Source organism: Phyllobates terribilis, unplaced genomic scaffold (assembly GCF_046119375.1).
Source record: "Phyllobates terribilis strain yellow unplaced genomic scaffold, ASM4611937v1 Scaffold_7__3_contigs__length_470593459, whole genome shotgun sequence".
NCBI lineage: Eukaryota > Metazoa > Chordata > Amphibia > Anura > Dendrobatidae > Phyllobates > Phyllobates terribilis.
Genome location: NW_027362767.1, coordinates 363,311,983 through 363,326,685, shown reverse-complemented (window position 1 = coordinate 363,326,685; position 14,703 = coordinate 363,311,983). Strand labels below are relative to the sequence as shown.

Sequence of the window (14,703 nt, the reverse complement as noted above, 5' to 3'; positions counted from 1 at the left end):
GGTTTCGCGACTTCCATAGAAGTCTGCTCGATCAAAATATAAAATCAATTAATGCTTCTAGTAATTGAAAACTAGAAAATAAAACAAAAATTACTTTTCCAACAAGGAAAGGCATAAAAAAAGTGAAAGTAACAGAAAGGGGTTAAACCATTAAAACCCCCTGTCTGTATGCCTTATTACGATATATACATGTCAGAGGGTTGCCCGTCACTCAAGACCTCCCACGTAGGCCACAACCTAGAGTCCCTCCACAAGAGTCGCCCCAATTTCTGGGAAAATTCCTGGCGGCTGCAGTTCTCTGCCAACATCCGCTTTTTGCCGAGGCTGACCTCTGATAGCCCCAGGGACCTTATTTTAGAAATTGTGGACCACATGGGACAGCGCTTTTTAATTTAGTTATTATTGGTTGGGGAGGGTTCATCCTTTGGCGCTAGAATGGTCCTTCCTCAAGCCCCCACCCTCAGCCACTCAATCCTGTGCAGAGTGTCTGAGCAAAGGGTCTGAATACTTATGACCATGTGATATTTCAGTTTTTCTTTTTTAATAAATTTGCAAAAATTTCTACATTTCTGTTTTTTTTCAGTCAAGATGGGGTGCAGAGTGTACTTTAATGAGAAAAAAAATGAACTTTTTAGAAATTACCAAATGGCTGCAATGAAACAAAGAGTGAAAAATTTAAAGGGGTCTGAATACTTTCCGTGCCCATTGTATAGTGCTTGACTAATTAAAACTTCCATAAGATCTGCTTTGTATCGGTTTGTTTTCGTTCTCGACGCTTTTACCCTCACTTTGCTATTACGCTGAGGTCTTTTTTTATAGCAAACATCCCTTTTAATCGCTGTGAAATATAGTTTTGTTATTGTTCTTCTGTGCATAACATAACATAAGTTACCCGCTGCCTGCGCCCGGCTGGAGTTTGTTCATTTTATTAGCGACTATAAAAGGTTGGCTAATTGTTCGGGGATATGATTATGTTTTATGGTTTGTAGCATCGGGGGGAAGAACGGATATAAATTTGGAATGTATATAATTTCTAAAGAGAAATTCAATTATTGTAAAGAGCTGGGCACTTTACCCCGCAGTAAACTATAATAAAAAAAAAAACACTGGGTTGCACTAATCTGCTGAAGGCTGTGTGCCCACGATGCGTTTTTTAAGCGTTTCTGCAGCAGCAAAAACTCTGCAGAAACGCTTAAAAAACGCATGGTAGAAGGCCTGCCATGTTCCCCAATGATAACCCGCAGCGGAAATTTCCGCAGCATGTGCACAGCACATGCAGATTATCATTGCAGAAAAAAACGCGGCACTACCAATTATTTTGCGGAAGCGCTGCGTTTTCGCCTCCATTGACTTGCATTGGAACACATGGAATCCGCATCACTACATCTGTACATCGGATAACATGTGTTTCAATGTGCGGATGGTACCCGGGTTTGGAGAAGAGGAGACTCTCCTCCGGACCCAGGTACCATAGAACCTGTAAAAAAAAAAGAATAAAATAAAAAATAAATATATTTACCTTCTGATGGCCCCCGGTGTGCTTGTCTTCGCTTGCCGGCAGCTTGCGGTGGACTGAAGGACCTGCGCTGACGTCATTTAGTCATGTGACGACAGGTCCTTCAGTGTACCGCGAGCTGCCGGCAAGGGAGGACTGAGCGAAGCAAGACTCTGGGGGCCATCGGAAGGTAAGTATAGATATATTTTTTACCATTCTTTCGGTCACACTATATAAATCCATGCCGTTTGCATGGATTTATATAGTGTGACCAAGTTGACAAGCACTTTCCAAGTGATGCTAAAATCGCTTGGAAAGCGCTTGACAACCCGCATGCGGAAATGCAAGTGAAAAACGCTCCATTTCCGCATGTCCCTGGCAGGAAAACGCATGTACAATCCGCATGTATAATCCGCATGCGTTTTTTCTGCCAGGGAGATGCAGAAACGCTCAGGAAAAATCCGGAGCATTTCTGCATCGTGGGCACATAGCCAAGGGGTTTTCTCATCTTCAGTGGGTACAATTGCCAAGTGTTTGTAATAACAAGAAACATTGGAATTTACTCATTAAAAGTTCTCTCCTTTCTCATAAATGGAGAGATTTTTAATTCTTTAGTTGACTGCTTTGTTGCCTAGGTCTCTGGCCACCACCGCAGTGTCATAGGTGGCTGGTTTCTTAGGCAATGAGCACTTTTTTATAGAACTTGTAAGAACTGCTCTGAAGATGGATGGATCACTGTATTCAACCACCTTCACTTTCCCCTGTGTTCCTCTGATGCCGCAGAGCCAAAATTGCCTTTACTTGCAGAAAAAGAGATTGTGCAGCACAGCTATACTACCAGCCCGAACTGTCAGTCATCATGAGCGCACCGCCCCTTCCCAAGCAATTAGGAAGTCGGGAGGCATGAAAACCCTTGGCACCTTTTTAAACTTCCCACTGTCATAATTACATTGTAATTTTACGTACCCATAAACAGCGCAAAAGAAAAGTACAATTTCTATTGCATAAAACAAGGCCTCATGCCACCATGTCATTAAATAAAAAAATATAGCTGCTGAAATGCAGAAGCAAAAAAAAAAATCTCCATACTAGACCAAATACTGCAATAATAGTACGTATGATCAAGTTTATGTATCTTGTATGATCCAAAGATATACTGTCCAGTTACAGCTGTTTTTATGGGGATGGCAGCAGATTCCAGGGCGGCTGTCGTTTATAAGGAGTGTTGTCCAGATGTGAGACCCCCTGTACTATAACTAATGGAATGAATGGGTTAAAACTGTCCTGGCGGTAATATGATGGCAAAGGAGAAAACGGAATCCAGGAATGCGGTTTATTAGTCAACGCGTTTCGAAGTTCCAAACTTCTTCATCAGGACAAACCACAGAATTCTGTGTTTTGTCCTGACGAAAAAATTTGGAACTTCGAAACGCGTTGACTAATAAACCGCATTCCTGGATTCCGTTTTCTCCTTTGCCATCATATTACTGGCAGCACAGTTTTAACCGATTCACTCCATTTCTGATGTTCTCTTCGCCTTGGGTCTGCCGCAGCCTCGAGCCTTTACAGTGGTTGTGGTCACACAACCACACCATGTGAGTGCCATTCCCTTTGGTCTCCCCACATTTACCCAGATAAAACCCTAATGGCTTATTGTTAATCCAGCTTATTACCTCAACCCCCTGTACTAGAACAGCCTCTTTTTTAGAGGAGCATTTACAGCAGCATTTCTGATGTGTGATGTGATCAGTTTTGATAGTTTGCTGTCCACAAAACCAGTGATGTTCTCTTATTTGTGTTCTGTAGGATGACCGATACTTCTTGAGCGGATCCTTGGATGGGAAACTTCGGCTTTGGAACATTCCGGACAAGAAAGTCGCCTTGTGGAATGAAATTGATGGGCAGACGAAGCTCATCACCGCTGCCAACTTCTGTCAGAACGGCAAACACGCTGTGATCGGCACGTACGATGGAAGGTGCATATTCTACGACACAGAGGTAATTTGGCTCCGTGAGGCTCTCCAGTGTCCTAGCACTTTTGCATGGGATTCCTCTTTGTACTCCAGCCTCCTTACAGGGGTGGTCTCATGAAAAAAGGCACTGTGCACGTGACCCTTCTAGGGCATATAGGCATCATAAAGGGGGTCCCCAACTCCTCACCTATCTATAGTCTGGAATGGAAAGCTGCTTTCTTTTCTGCGTTGTTATGACTGCCGTGTCTGGCTATATTTCCTTTGTTGACTGAATCAGTAAAACCTATTGATAGATGTGATGACTTCTTGTAAAATCGACCCCATATATCTGACCTGTTATTTAGAAAATGATAAAAGAAAGACCAAACGATACTGGTCTCAGAAAATGACGACAAATCATTTACTTACTTTTTTTTTTATACAAAGTTCTGAATTGTTTTTAACCAATAAAATATATGCCTGTATGTTTATACAAACTCATACTTAATTCTGTAAAACATATGCAATACTAGATACATTTGCCCGATCCTGACTATTGATTCAGGCTGGGAGTGGCTGGTTAATCTGGGGCATGAATTGTCCTCGGTGGATTCTGACTGATTGGATTTGTTTTGTTTGTTTTTTTTAGCATCTGAAATACCACACCCAAATACACGTGCGATCCACGAGGGGGCGAAATAGGGTCGGAAGAAAAATTACTGGAATAGAGCCATTGCCTGGAGAGAATAAGGTCATTCAGTTATTTTTTATTACCTTATTTTTCGGACGCACCCCAAGTTTAGAGGAAGAAAATGGGAAAAAAAAAGAACTTTTCACCTGTCATCAGGATCAGGCATGTCAAGGGTCACAGGAGCCTCTTACAGTCACATTTACGTAATTTGACAGCAGGATTGGGGCAATGCTGTGGGCCCTGTTCTAGAAGGTCGGGGGGTCCCAGAGGTGCGAGGCAGGAGTGGAGTCCCCACTGCGCACATTTGATCTCCCGGCGCTTTTCAGTAAAACAGAGGCGGCTCAGATTGAGACCTCAGCTAGTCATTGAGCCAAGATCTAAATCTGCGCATGTGCCGACAATCGCCGCCATGTTCCTGAAGCTCACCGCGAGGTCAAAGTGTGCAACGGGGACTCCACTCCTGCCTCGCACCGCAGGGACACCCCCCACCGCATCGTCCCACTCCTGCAACCACCAGCTTCCTACAGCGGCTACCCTGCTCCACCGCCAACCTACCCCCGGTAAGCTACATTTGGACTATTAGACTGACCCCCATTTTCCATGTGCATTTTATAGTCAAAAAAATTTGGTATTTTTTATTTATTTATTGGATATTGATGTGAAAACTTGTTTATAATAATTCTAAGATTTCTAATATATTGTTGTTTGAACTGTTTCAGATCTTGGTGACCTCTAACGATTCGAGAATAAGGCTGTACGACCTAAGAGACTTGTCCTTATCTATGAAATACAAAGGCTGCGTAAACAGCAGCAGTCAGATCAAAGCCAGCTTCAGGTACGGAAAAATGTCATCAGACAGCTCCTTCTTCCAAGTGCCATAAGTTGTTCTATTTTTAGTTTTGTTTTTATTTTTCCATCAATATGGCCGTATGAAGGCTTCTTTTTTTGTGGGACGAGTTGTACATTTTAATGACACCATTGATTTTACATTATAATGTACTGAAAAACAGAAAAAAAAAATTCCAAGTGCGGTGAAATTGCCAAAAAAAAAAGTGCGTTTCCACAATTGCGTTTTTTTTTTTTTTTATTTATCATGTTCACTGTGTGATAAAACTGACCTAGCATTATGATTCTCCAGGTCATTACATGTATGTAGATACCAAACATGTATAGGTTATTTTTATTTAAGTGATGAAAAAAAATTCAGAAGGTTGTAAGAAAAAAAAGAACATTGCTTATGTCGCTATTTTCTGAGCCCCTTAGTGTTTTCATTTTTTGGGATCTGGGGCTGGGTGAGGGCTAATTTTTTTGCGGCTTGAACTGATTTTTTTATTGATACCATTTTGGGGTAATACGATTTTTTCCCCTCCCCCATGACAGCACACCTTGAAACTACGGGTGCTGTCATGGGCTCAGGAAAAACCGGCTACCGGTAAGTAACCTTGGTGTTTTCCCCGAGCCCATGACAGCACCCGTAGTTTCAAGGTGTGCTGTCATGGGCTCAGGAAAAACCGGCTACCGGTAAGAAACCTTGGTGTTTTTCATCACCAGTTATTGCATTTTATTGCAGCTTATTGGCTGCTGCCAAAAAAAAGTAATTCTTGCGTTTTTTTGTTTTTTTTTTAATTGTTACGCCATTTACTGATCAGATTAATTGTTCTTATATTTTGACCGGACATTTCTGAACGCAGCAATACCAAATGTGTATTTTATTTATTTATTTATTTTTTTAAAATGTTCTATTTTCAACGGGGCAAAAAGAGGGGTGATTTAAACTTGTGATTTTTTTTTTTTATTATTATTATTTTTTTTAAATTACACACTGTTTACTGACTTAAATTGTCCTCTTCGAGCACTTGACTCTGCCTTCGCCCATTCACCTGTGCTATACATAGCAGGGCTTCAGCACATACTTTTACACTTGAGTTTTTTTGCTGAGTTTGTGGAGCTCAAACGCTGCAAAGATCATAGAGTTCAAAAACCACAAGTTTTGATTGGAGAGCTTCTGTTCCAAAAACTCAGCAAAAAAAAAAAACTCCGTGTGAATATTTCCCTACACAAGGGGGACCATTACCTTACAAGTGATAGCACATTGCTAGGATTTTTCATTGATTCCTGATTGGTAGAGTGCCAATATTTGGAAGGAGCCTGCATAATGGAGTGACCACAGTACAGTACAGTGAATTGACAGAGACCGATAAAACGCCCTTCACGGATCGCAGTGGTCGGACACCTTCCATTCACAAATAATTTACACAGCATAGATAAGATCAGGATGCTCTTTGATTTACACTATAACAGGCCTTTTTTGTGTTTTCAGCCATGACTTCACTTACATTGTGAGCGGTTCTGAAGATAAATACGTGTATATCTGGAGCACGTACCACGACCTGAGCAAATTCACCTCTGTAAGAAGAGACCGCAATGATTTCTGGGAAGGTATTAAAGGTAGGTTATGATAATCTGACATTTGTAATAACTATTGACATCTGCAGCTTGTAAGTCGCGATCACAAGAAATCAGCAACAAGCATCCACTCACCCCCAAGTTTTTCTCAAAATCATAGACTGACTGTGATGTTGCTGACTGTGATGTTGCTGACTGTGATGTTGCTGACTGTGATGTTGCTGACTGTGATGTTGCTGACTGTGATGTTGCTGACTGTGATGTTGCTGACTGTGATGTTGCTGACTGTGATGTTGCTGACTGTGATGTTGCTGACTGTTCTATTCTATGACTGACTATTCTATTGTAAAAACACTTTTTACACTGTAGTTTCTCGCTACAAACTGTTGTGACTACATAGACAGCTGGGTGTTATTTTGGGATTATGGTCATTTATTCTAAGCTCTAATGTTCGCCTTTCCCCTTCCCCCACGTTTCTTGGTGCATTATCAGGAGCCGTCGTTCAATGATTTACTTCAGCTCTGTGAGGGGGGCATTACAGAACTTGGAAGCTGTATCCCACCCGCCCGCTCTGTTCACACCTGCTGACTTCCATAGTAGAGCTCTTTCTGTGCTGCACACTATTATTATAATGCAGTGTCCGAGCATATCCTTCATTTTCTGCATCTTGTATTTCAGCACATAATGCCGTTGTCACATCTGCAATCTTTGCTCCACATCCAAACCTGATGGTACCGCCGGATGCATCTACTGACAGACAAGACACTGACCAGAAGGGGGAACAGGGAGAGTCTATAGATAACATACCATCAGGTGAGAGAATTACTTTTTTTTTCCCTTTAAGGCTACGTTCACACGTTGCTTTTTTGGCTGCTTTTTCTTCCACCACAGAAGCGTGAACAATGTAAGGTGTTAGGCCACCATGCAAGACATTTGTGAAGCCATAAACATTTTTGGAAAAAAGAGCAAATTGATCAAATTATTTAGTGGTAAAGACTTTTGTCTGAAGAAAAAAGTTTATGAAAAAATACATACAGTTAGGTCCATATATATTTGGACTGAGACATTTTTCTAATTTTGGGTCTAGACATTACCACAATGAATTTTAAATAAAACAATTCAGATGCAGTTGAAGCTCAGACTTTCAGCTTTCATTTGAGGGTATCCACATTAAAATTGGATGAAGGGTTTAGGAGTTTCAGCTCCTTAACATGTGACACCCTGTTTTTAAAGGGACCAGAAGTAATTGGACAGATTAAATAATTGTAAATAAAATGTTCATTTCTAGTACTTGGTTGAAAACCCTTTGTTGGCAATGACTGCCTGAAGTCTTGAACTCATGGACATCACCAGACGCTGTGTTTCCTCCTTTTTGATGCTCTGCCAGGCCTTCACTGCGGTGGTTTTCAGTTGCTGTTTGTTTGTGGGCCTTTCTGTCTGAAGTTTAGTCTTTAACAAGTGAAATGCATGCTCAATTGGGTTGAGATCAGGTGAATGACTTGGCCATTCAAGAATATTCCACTTCTTTGCTTTAATAAACTCCTGGGTTGCTTTGGCTTTATGTTTTGGGTCATTGTCCATCTGTAGTATGAAACGACGACCAATCAGTTTGGCTGCATTTGGCTGGATCTGAGCACACAGTATGGCTCTGAATACATCAGAATTCATTCGGCTGCTTCTGTCCTGTGTCACATCATCAATAAACACTAGTGACCCAGTGCCACTGGCAGCCATGCATGCCCAAGCCATCACACTGCCTCCACCGTATTTTACAGATTATGTGGTATGCTTTGGATCATGAGCTGTACCACGCCTTCGCCATACTTTTCTCTTTCCATCATTCTGGTAGAGGTTGATCTTGGTTTCATCTGTCCAAAGAATGTTCTTCCAGAACTGTGCTGGCTTTTTTAGATGTTTTTTAGCAAAGTCCAGTCTAGCCTTTTTATTCTTGATGCTTATGAGTGGCTTGCACCGTGCAGTGAACCCTCTGTATTTACTTTCATGCAGTCTTCTCTTTATGGTAGATTTGGATATTGATACGCCTACCTCCTGGAGAGTGTTGTTCACTTGGTTGGCTGTTGTGAAGGGGTTTCTCTTCACCATGGAGATTATTCTGCAATCATCCACCACTGTTGTCTTCCGTGGGCACCCAGGTCTTTTTGCATTGATGAGTTCACCAGTGCTTTCTTTCTTTCTCAGGATGTACCAAACTGTAGATTTTGCCACTCCTAATATTGTAGCAATTTCTCAGATGGGTTTTTTCCTGTTTTTGCAGCTTAAGGATTGCTTGTTTCACCTGCATGGAGAGCGCCTTTGACCGCATGTTTACTTCACAGCAAAACCTTCCAAATGCAAGCACCACACCTCAAATCAACTCCAGGCCTTTTATCTGCTTAATTGAGAATGACATAACGAAGGGATTGCCCACACCTGTCCATGAAATAGCCTTGGAGTCAATTGTCCAATTACTTTTGGTCCCTTTAAGAACAGGGTGGCACATGTTAAGGAGCTGAAACCCCTAAACCCTTCATCCAATTTTAATGTGGACACCCTCAAATGAAAGCTGAAAGTCTGAACTTCAACTGCATCAGAATTGTTTTCTTTAAAATTCATTGTGGTAATGTCTAGAACCAAAATTAGAAAAATGTTGTCTCTGTCCAAATATATATGGACCTAACTGTAATTACAAATTTAACAGTGGGGGGGGCGTTGAATTGGTCTGGCATAGTTTACCTAAGACATTAGCAGTGCATTTTGTAGGGTGGACGCTGTTTACTTTCATACATTGCTTGGCCATTGAGTTGGTCTGGCATTATTCCATTTCACACATTGGTCAGGCAATGTTTAGTTACAGGTCGGTCAGCCATTGAATAGAGCAGGCAATTATTTACTTTAACACATATCACTAATTTAATTAAACTGTACTAATACTAACTGACATTCTCAGGTGAGGAGACCAAGACATTTTGGTTTAAACTTGAGAAAATCATAAAAATAAATGTGTTTCACATCCTGCTATACCTGTGTTTGTTAGTTTTTGCTGCATTTTTATTGTAAAAAAGCAAATGGCAATGTTTTTTGTTGCATTTTTGTATTTACTCATTACTTTCAATGGGTGATAAAACGCTGAAAGAAGTGACATGCTGCAGTTTTAAAAAAATAAGCAGTTTTCTAATTCAGTCAGGAAAAAAATTCAATTTGTGTGCATGAGATTTCTGAAATCTCATATCTTTTGCTGGTACTGTAAAAAGCCGCTTTTAATTTGCATAAAAAGCAGAAAAAACACAACATGTGAACATAGCCTTATTGTATATTTTTTTAACTCTTCCCAAGTATATGTTACCTTGGTACTCACCGCTGTACTAAAAGAGCACCTGTCAGCAGGACTTCATAATGTAATGACAAAGCTGTAATGGCGCTGTAATACTGATTAAATTGAAACCTTTGCTGAAGAAATCCACTTTGCTTTTCTTTAATCACTATTTGAAGTTTTCTGCTAATTATGGCCTGTCTGTGCATAGGGTCCTCTCCTTCGTCCTCCTTTAAAAAAAAAAAAAGCAAATCAAAGATTTGAATAATTAAAAAAGAAAGTCACTCCCCTTTTCACAATCCAGTGTTTTAAAAAATGTATAAAAAAAAAAAAAATACATTTGGTATTTGCTGTCTCCATAAAAGTTCAATCTATGAAAATATATATTTAACCCATATGGTAAAGTCTGTACTGGGGAGGGAGGGGTAGGGGAATCAAAGCTTCTAAATTGTTGTTTTTCTGTCATCGACCTGTGAAGACACGGGGTCTTGCATGGGCGTAATACTACTCAGACAACACAGGGTGATGGTAAAACAGTGTGACAATACTTTATTGAACCACCAAACAGACAATAAACATATAGAATAGTCCCAGCAAATACACAAGATGGTGCAAATTACAGAGTCTCACCCTTCTGCTGGTGCCGGAAATAAAGCAGCTGCGACTTTGGTACTTTCAGGGCCAACCACCTCAACCAGTGGCACCCCGCTTTGGGTGGATACCCACAAAAAGGAGGTAGCGGCAAGCTTAGGAAGCTGACAGTCCATGGAGATACAAAGCCAGGAGACCCGAGGTTCTCGGAACATATCCATGGAACCAGGTGACCCGATGGTCCCAACCTGGCTTTTCCCGAGCGTATCCATGGGTTCCAGGTGACCGGAGAGTCCCAACCTGGCTTTTCCAGAGCGTATCCATGGGTTCCAGGTGACCGGAGGGTCCCAACCTGGCTTTTCCCGAGCGTATCCATGGGTTCCAGATGACCAGAGGGTCCCAACCTGGCTACCCAAAACATATCCATGAGGTCAGTTGACCGGATGGTCCCAACCTGGCTTCTCCGAACAACATATCCATGGGACCAGGTGACCGGGGGATCACAATCCTGGCTTTCCCAAACATCTTGATGTGGCCAGGCAACCGGATGGTCCTAACCTGGCATCTCAGAACATATCCATGGGACCAGGTGACCGGAGGATCACAATCCTGGTTTCCCCAAATGTCACCATAAGGTCAGTGATGGTCAATGGAGCAGAGCTGCATCCCTTCAGCTGGGGCTGGGGTCCCTTATTCTGACATCCTGTAACGTCAAATCTGTATCCCCCTTGATGGAGCCATGTGTCTTAGCCACTGTTCTGAACAGTCTCTGATTCTCCTTGCATCAAGATAGAAATCCCTTTTTATACTTACATCTGTGGCTCAGGTCATCATTCACGGGCCAGGGTGGAAGGTGGCAGAGGCGCATGTTTCATTGTTTGAGCATTTAATCAGTTTGCTTAGTTTGTCCTTTTTTGTTTTGCGAGTCAACAAATCACAGGGCCAACACAAATGGTTAATCAACATATTTAGCAAAATTATCAAACATCCATTGATCAAAGACCATGCATCTCTGTCTTACAAAATTAACAGACAATATGACAGTCTCCTGATCTACTCAAAATAGGCGTCTGGATAATTAAGATTAAATTCTGTGTAGTCACAGGACTGATCAAAACTTCACATACCCAGCACTGATACCAATAATAACTGCATCTTGCCACGCAAAAAAAATAAACCTCACATTGATGGATAAATTGAAAAAATTGACCGGTCTCCGAAAATATGAACACAAATCAATTACAAAACTTTTTTTTTTTTTTTTAAACCACTAAAATAAAAAAAAGCATGTATAAATCATGCCATAACTGTACTGACATAGAGAATTATTTTGCCAGATCATTTTTACTTCACAATGAACTTCCCAGAGCGTCCAACTAATCGGCATACTTGCGGTGACATGCCGATTAGACATGCGCAGCCTCGCTCAATGCAAGCGTATTGAGCGAGGCCAGACACGTCTAGTTGGAATGTGGCCAGAAGTATACAAATCACATACTTGCGGTCACATGACTGCCCACTCCCGATGCCAGCACCGAAGGATCCTGACAGTGCGCTTGCTGTGAGGATTCACAATTCTACTTTCGCAAGGTTGCAGTCACAGAGAGTGACTGCAGACTTTGTACCCCAAGGCTGGACAACCCCTTTAAGTGGCTATTTTGAGAGAGAATCAAAAGAACTCTAGGAGGCGCTATAATAAGAGTGTAACTGCAATATCTACATGTGTTCTATAGAGAGAAGCGGATGAGATTCTAGTCGGCACATGAGCACCAGTAAACAGTTATGGCGTAGAACTAGAAATGTTGCAACATTTTGTGACTTCTGATGATTTTACATTAGCCCTGGCCAACTTGACAAAATTTTAAATGATGCACGACCTAATTCATCATAATTTCCACAACAAAAGTGCACATCGTACTCCAGCACTCACTTCATCAAGACTGAGTACAAAATGCCAGTCTTGATGGATCAGGACCCAAACGTGCACTTTATAAATCTATTAACCTGAAAATATAGGGTTAATCTGCAGGTTAATGGCATTCTGAAGCTGCCTGACACCTGCACTGAAAGCCCCGCTGCCGGGAGGAAATGCCGGCTGTCAGTCAGTGTCGGGGGCGCGGTTACAGCTGCCACTCACTATGCACTAACTGGTGTCTGAAGCCACGCCAGCCTATCCCTATAACTGAAAGCCAGAGGCTGCTGGGAGGAATAAAGTTCATTTGCTCCTGGCAGCGGGGCTCTAAGTCTTGGCACCAAGCAGATTCAGAAAACTATTAACATGCAGATTGACCCGATATCTGAAAGTTAATAGCGTTTGTTTGTTTTTTAACATGTTCCCTTTAAAAGGTAGTCTGTTGGCCCAAACTGACATATAAACTATAAAAAAAATTGCAGCTTTGGGCCCTGATTCATCAAGACAGTGTTTTTTTAACATGACAATTTCCCCTTTGAATACCTGCAGTACTGGAAGTACTGTGCAGTACAGACCTATTATATTACGGATTTTATGAATAATGTTTTATTGTTTTTTTTCCAGGTGCTTTGAAGTCTGATCACACAGAAGTGCTGCTGTCTGCAGATTTTACCGGCGCGATCAAGGTGTTCATCAACAGGAAGAAAAATCTATCTTAATGTGAACTGTGACAGAATCAGCCTGTAGGTTAATAGCCTCCACTCCTAGTACAATAAGCCACAAAACTGACCGTCAGATGTTACTGCAGCAGACGCCCCCCACAGGACCATATAGCGGGATAACGCTCTTTTGGTTTACACATCTGACCACTTTTTTTCCAATCTGAAGTAAAGCAACTTCCAGCAAAAGTTGTGCTGCTAATTACCCCCCTGACGGCTCGTCCGTACTGCCATTCTGCACTTTTTCTTTTGTTATCTATAATTTAAATAAATTCATTGAGCGCTTAATGATTTAAAGTAAGATAGGAATATTCTACAGCAACGTCTTCTTTCTGCATCCCGGGAAGAATCCTTAATGCACCACTCCAGCGTTTTTTATTTTATTGCTGAAGTGGTTTCACTAATTAATATTCCCTAACCCTAGTAATATAATCACCACCCATCGTCTTCAGCTTTTCCCAGCTCCGTTTCTGTGGTGCTATCTTGTGACCGCAGCTTCTGACAGACCGGATAAGTCACAACCTCACAGTGTAAAGCCCCCGTCTCACATAGCGAGATCGCTGCTGTGTCACGGTTTTGGTGACTCACCAGCGACCTCACCAGCGATGTCGCTATGTGTGACACTTTGCAGCGATCAGGCCCCTGCTGTGAGGTCGCTGATCGCTGCAAAGTGTCCTGGACCATTTTTTGGTCGTTGCTCTCCCGCTGGTCAGCACACATCGCTGAGGCTGGTAACCATGATAAACAGCGCGTTACTAGGGGCACGTGTGCCCCTAGTAACCCGCTGTTTATCATAGTTACCAGCCTGCTCCTGCTTTAGCAGGCTGGCAACCAGGAGCAGGACATCATGGAAAGATTCTTTCCACGATGTCGCTGCTCCCCTGATCATTGGTGAGCCTGCCTGTTTGACAGCTCACCAGCAACCACATAGCGACGCAGCAACGATCCCTGACAGGTCGTATAGTTGTCGGGATCGCTGTAAAGTCGCTATGTGTGACGGGGCCTTAAGTCTAGGAGAACCTCGTTCTGAAGTGACCTCCAGATCGCCCAGCAAACACTGCAGCGACCCGGCAGTTCATAACCTGCAGAGGACTGACCGGAGCGGGGCTGAGAACAGCAGAAGACGGCAGCTGATTAGTCTATTACTAGGGGCAGGGAACATGCATTAGTGATTCAACTCTGGCAGTGAAATTAAAAAAAAAAAAGTCAAAGTGGTGCTCTTTAATATCAATGTCCACTCTTTCGAATGCCACCCCTGGTCGGCTCTTCAAACTATGTTTTCCTGAAATGCTGGAGTATTTTAGAATGAAACATACCAGGCAGCAATCGTGCAGCCACGCTCTGATTCATGCTTCCTGTGTCTTGACAAGCATGAATCGACTGACAGGTTCCCTTTTAAAATGATAAAATTCTGGCTTTTTAGTATCCCCACTAGGGGGAGCTTATTATTTTACTGATTAGGCTTTTACTACTGAGTATAAAGCGTTTACTGTATGCAGTGAGCTCCCCCTAGTGATGATTTTGGGAAGAGAATATTTCTTCATTTAAAGGTAAGCTGCCATTGGAAAATGAACTATTGTTTAAATCAGGCTTTCTTGTTATATATATATATGTGTGTGTGTGTGTG

At 42.0% G+C, this 14,703-nt stretch overlaps 1 protein-coding gene across 1 annotated transcript in view; it reads left to right on the top strand.

Annotated features, from left to right (window-relative positions):
• Positions 1-13,377, top strand: part of WDR44 (WD repeat domain 44) — a 92,309-nt gene extending 78,932 nt beyond the window's left edge. The window contains exons 15-20 of the mRNA XM_073641341.1: positions 3,302-3,493; positions 4,097-4,198; positions 4,858-4,973; positions 6,459-6,586; positions 7,223-7,357; positions 12,982-13,377. Coding sequence (XP_073497442.1) covers positions 3,302-3,493; positions 4,097-4,198; positions 4,858-4,973; positions 6,459-6,586; positions 7,223-7,357; positions 12,982-13,076 — 768 coding nt within the window. The 3' untranslated portion in view covers positions 13,077-13,377. The remainder of the gene's footprint in view (positions 1-3,301; positions 3,494-4,096; positions 4,199-4,857; positions 4,974-6,458; positions 6,587-7,222; positions 7,358-12,981) is intronic.
• The last annotated feature ends 1,326 nt before the right edge of the window (positions 13,378-14,703 follow it).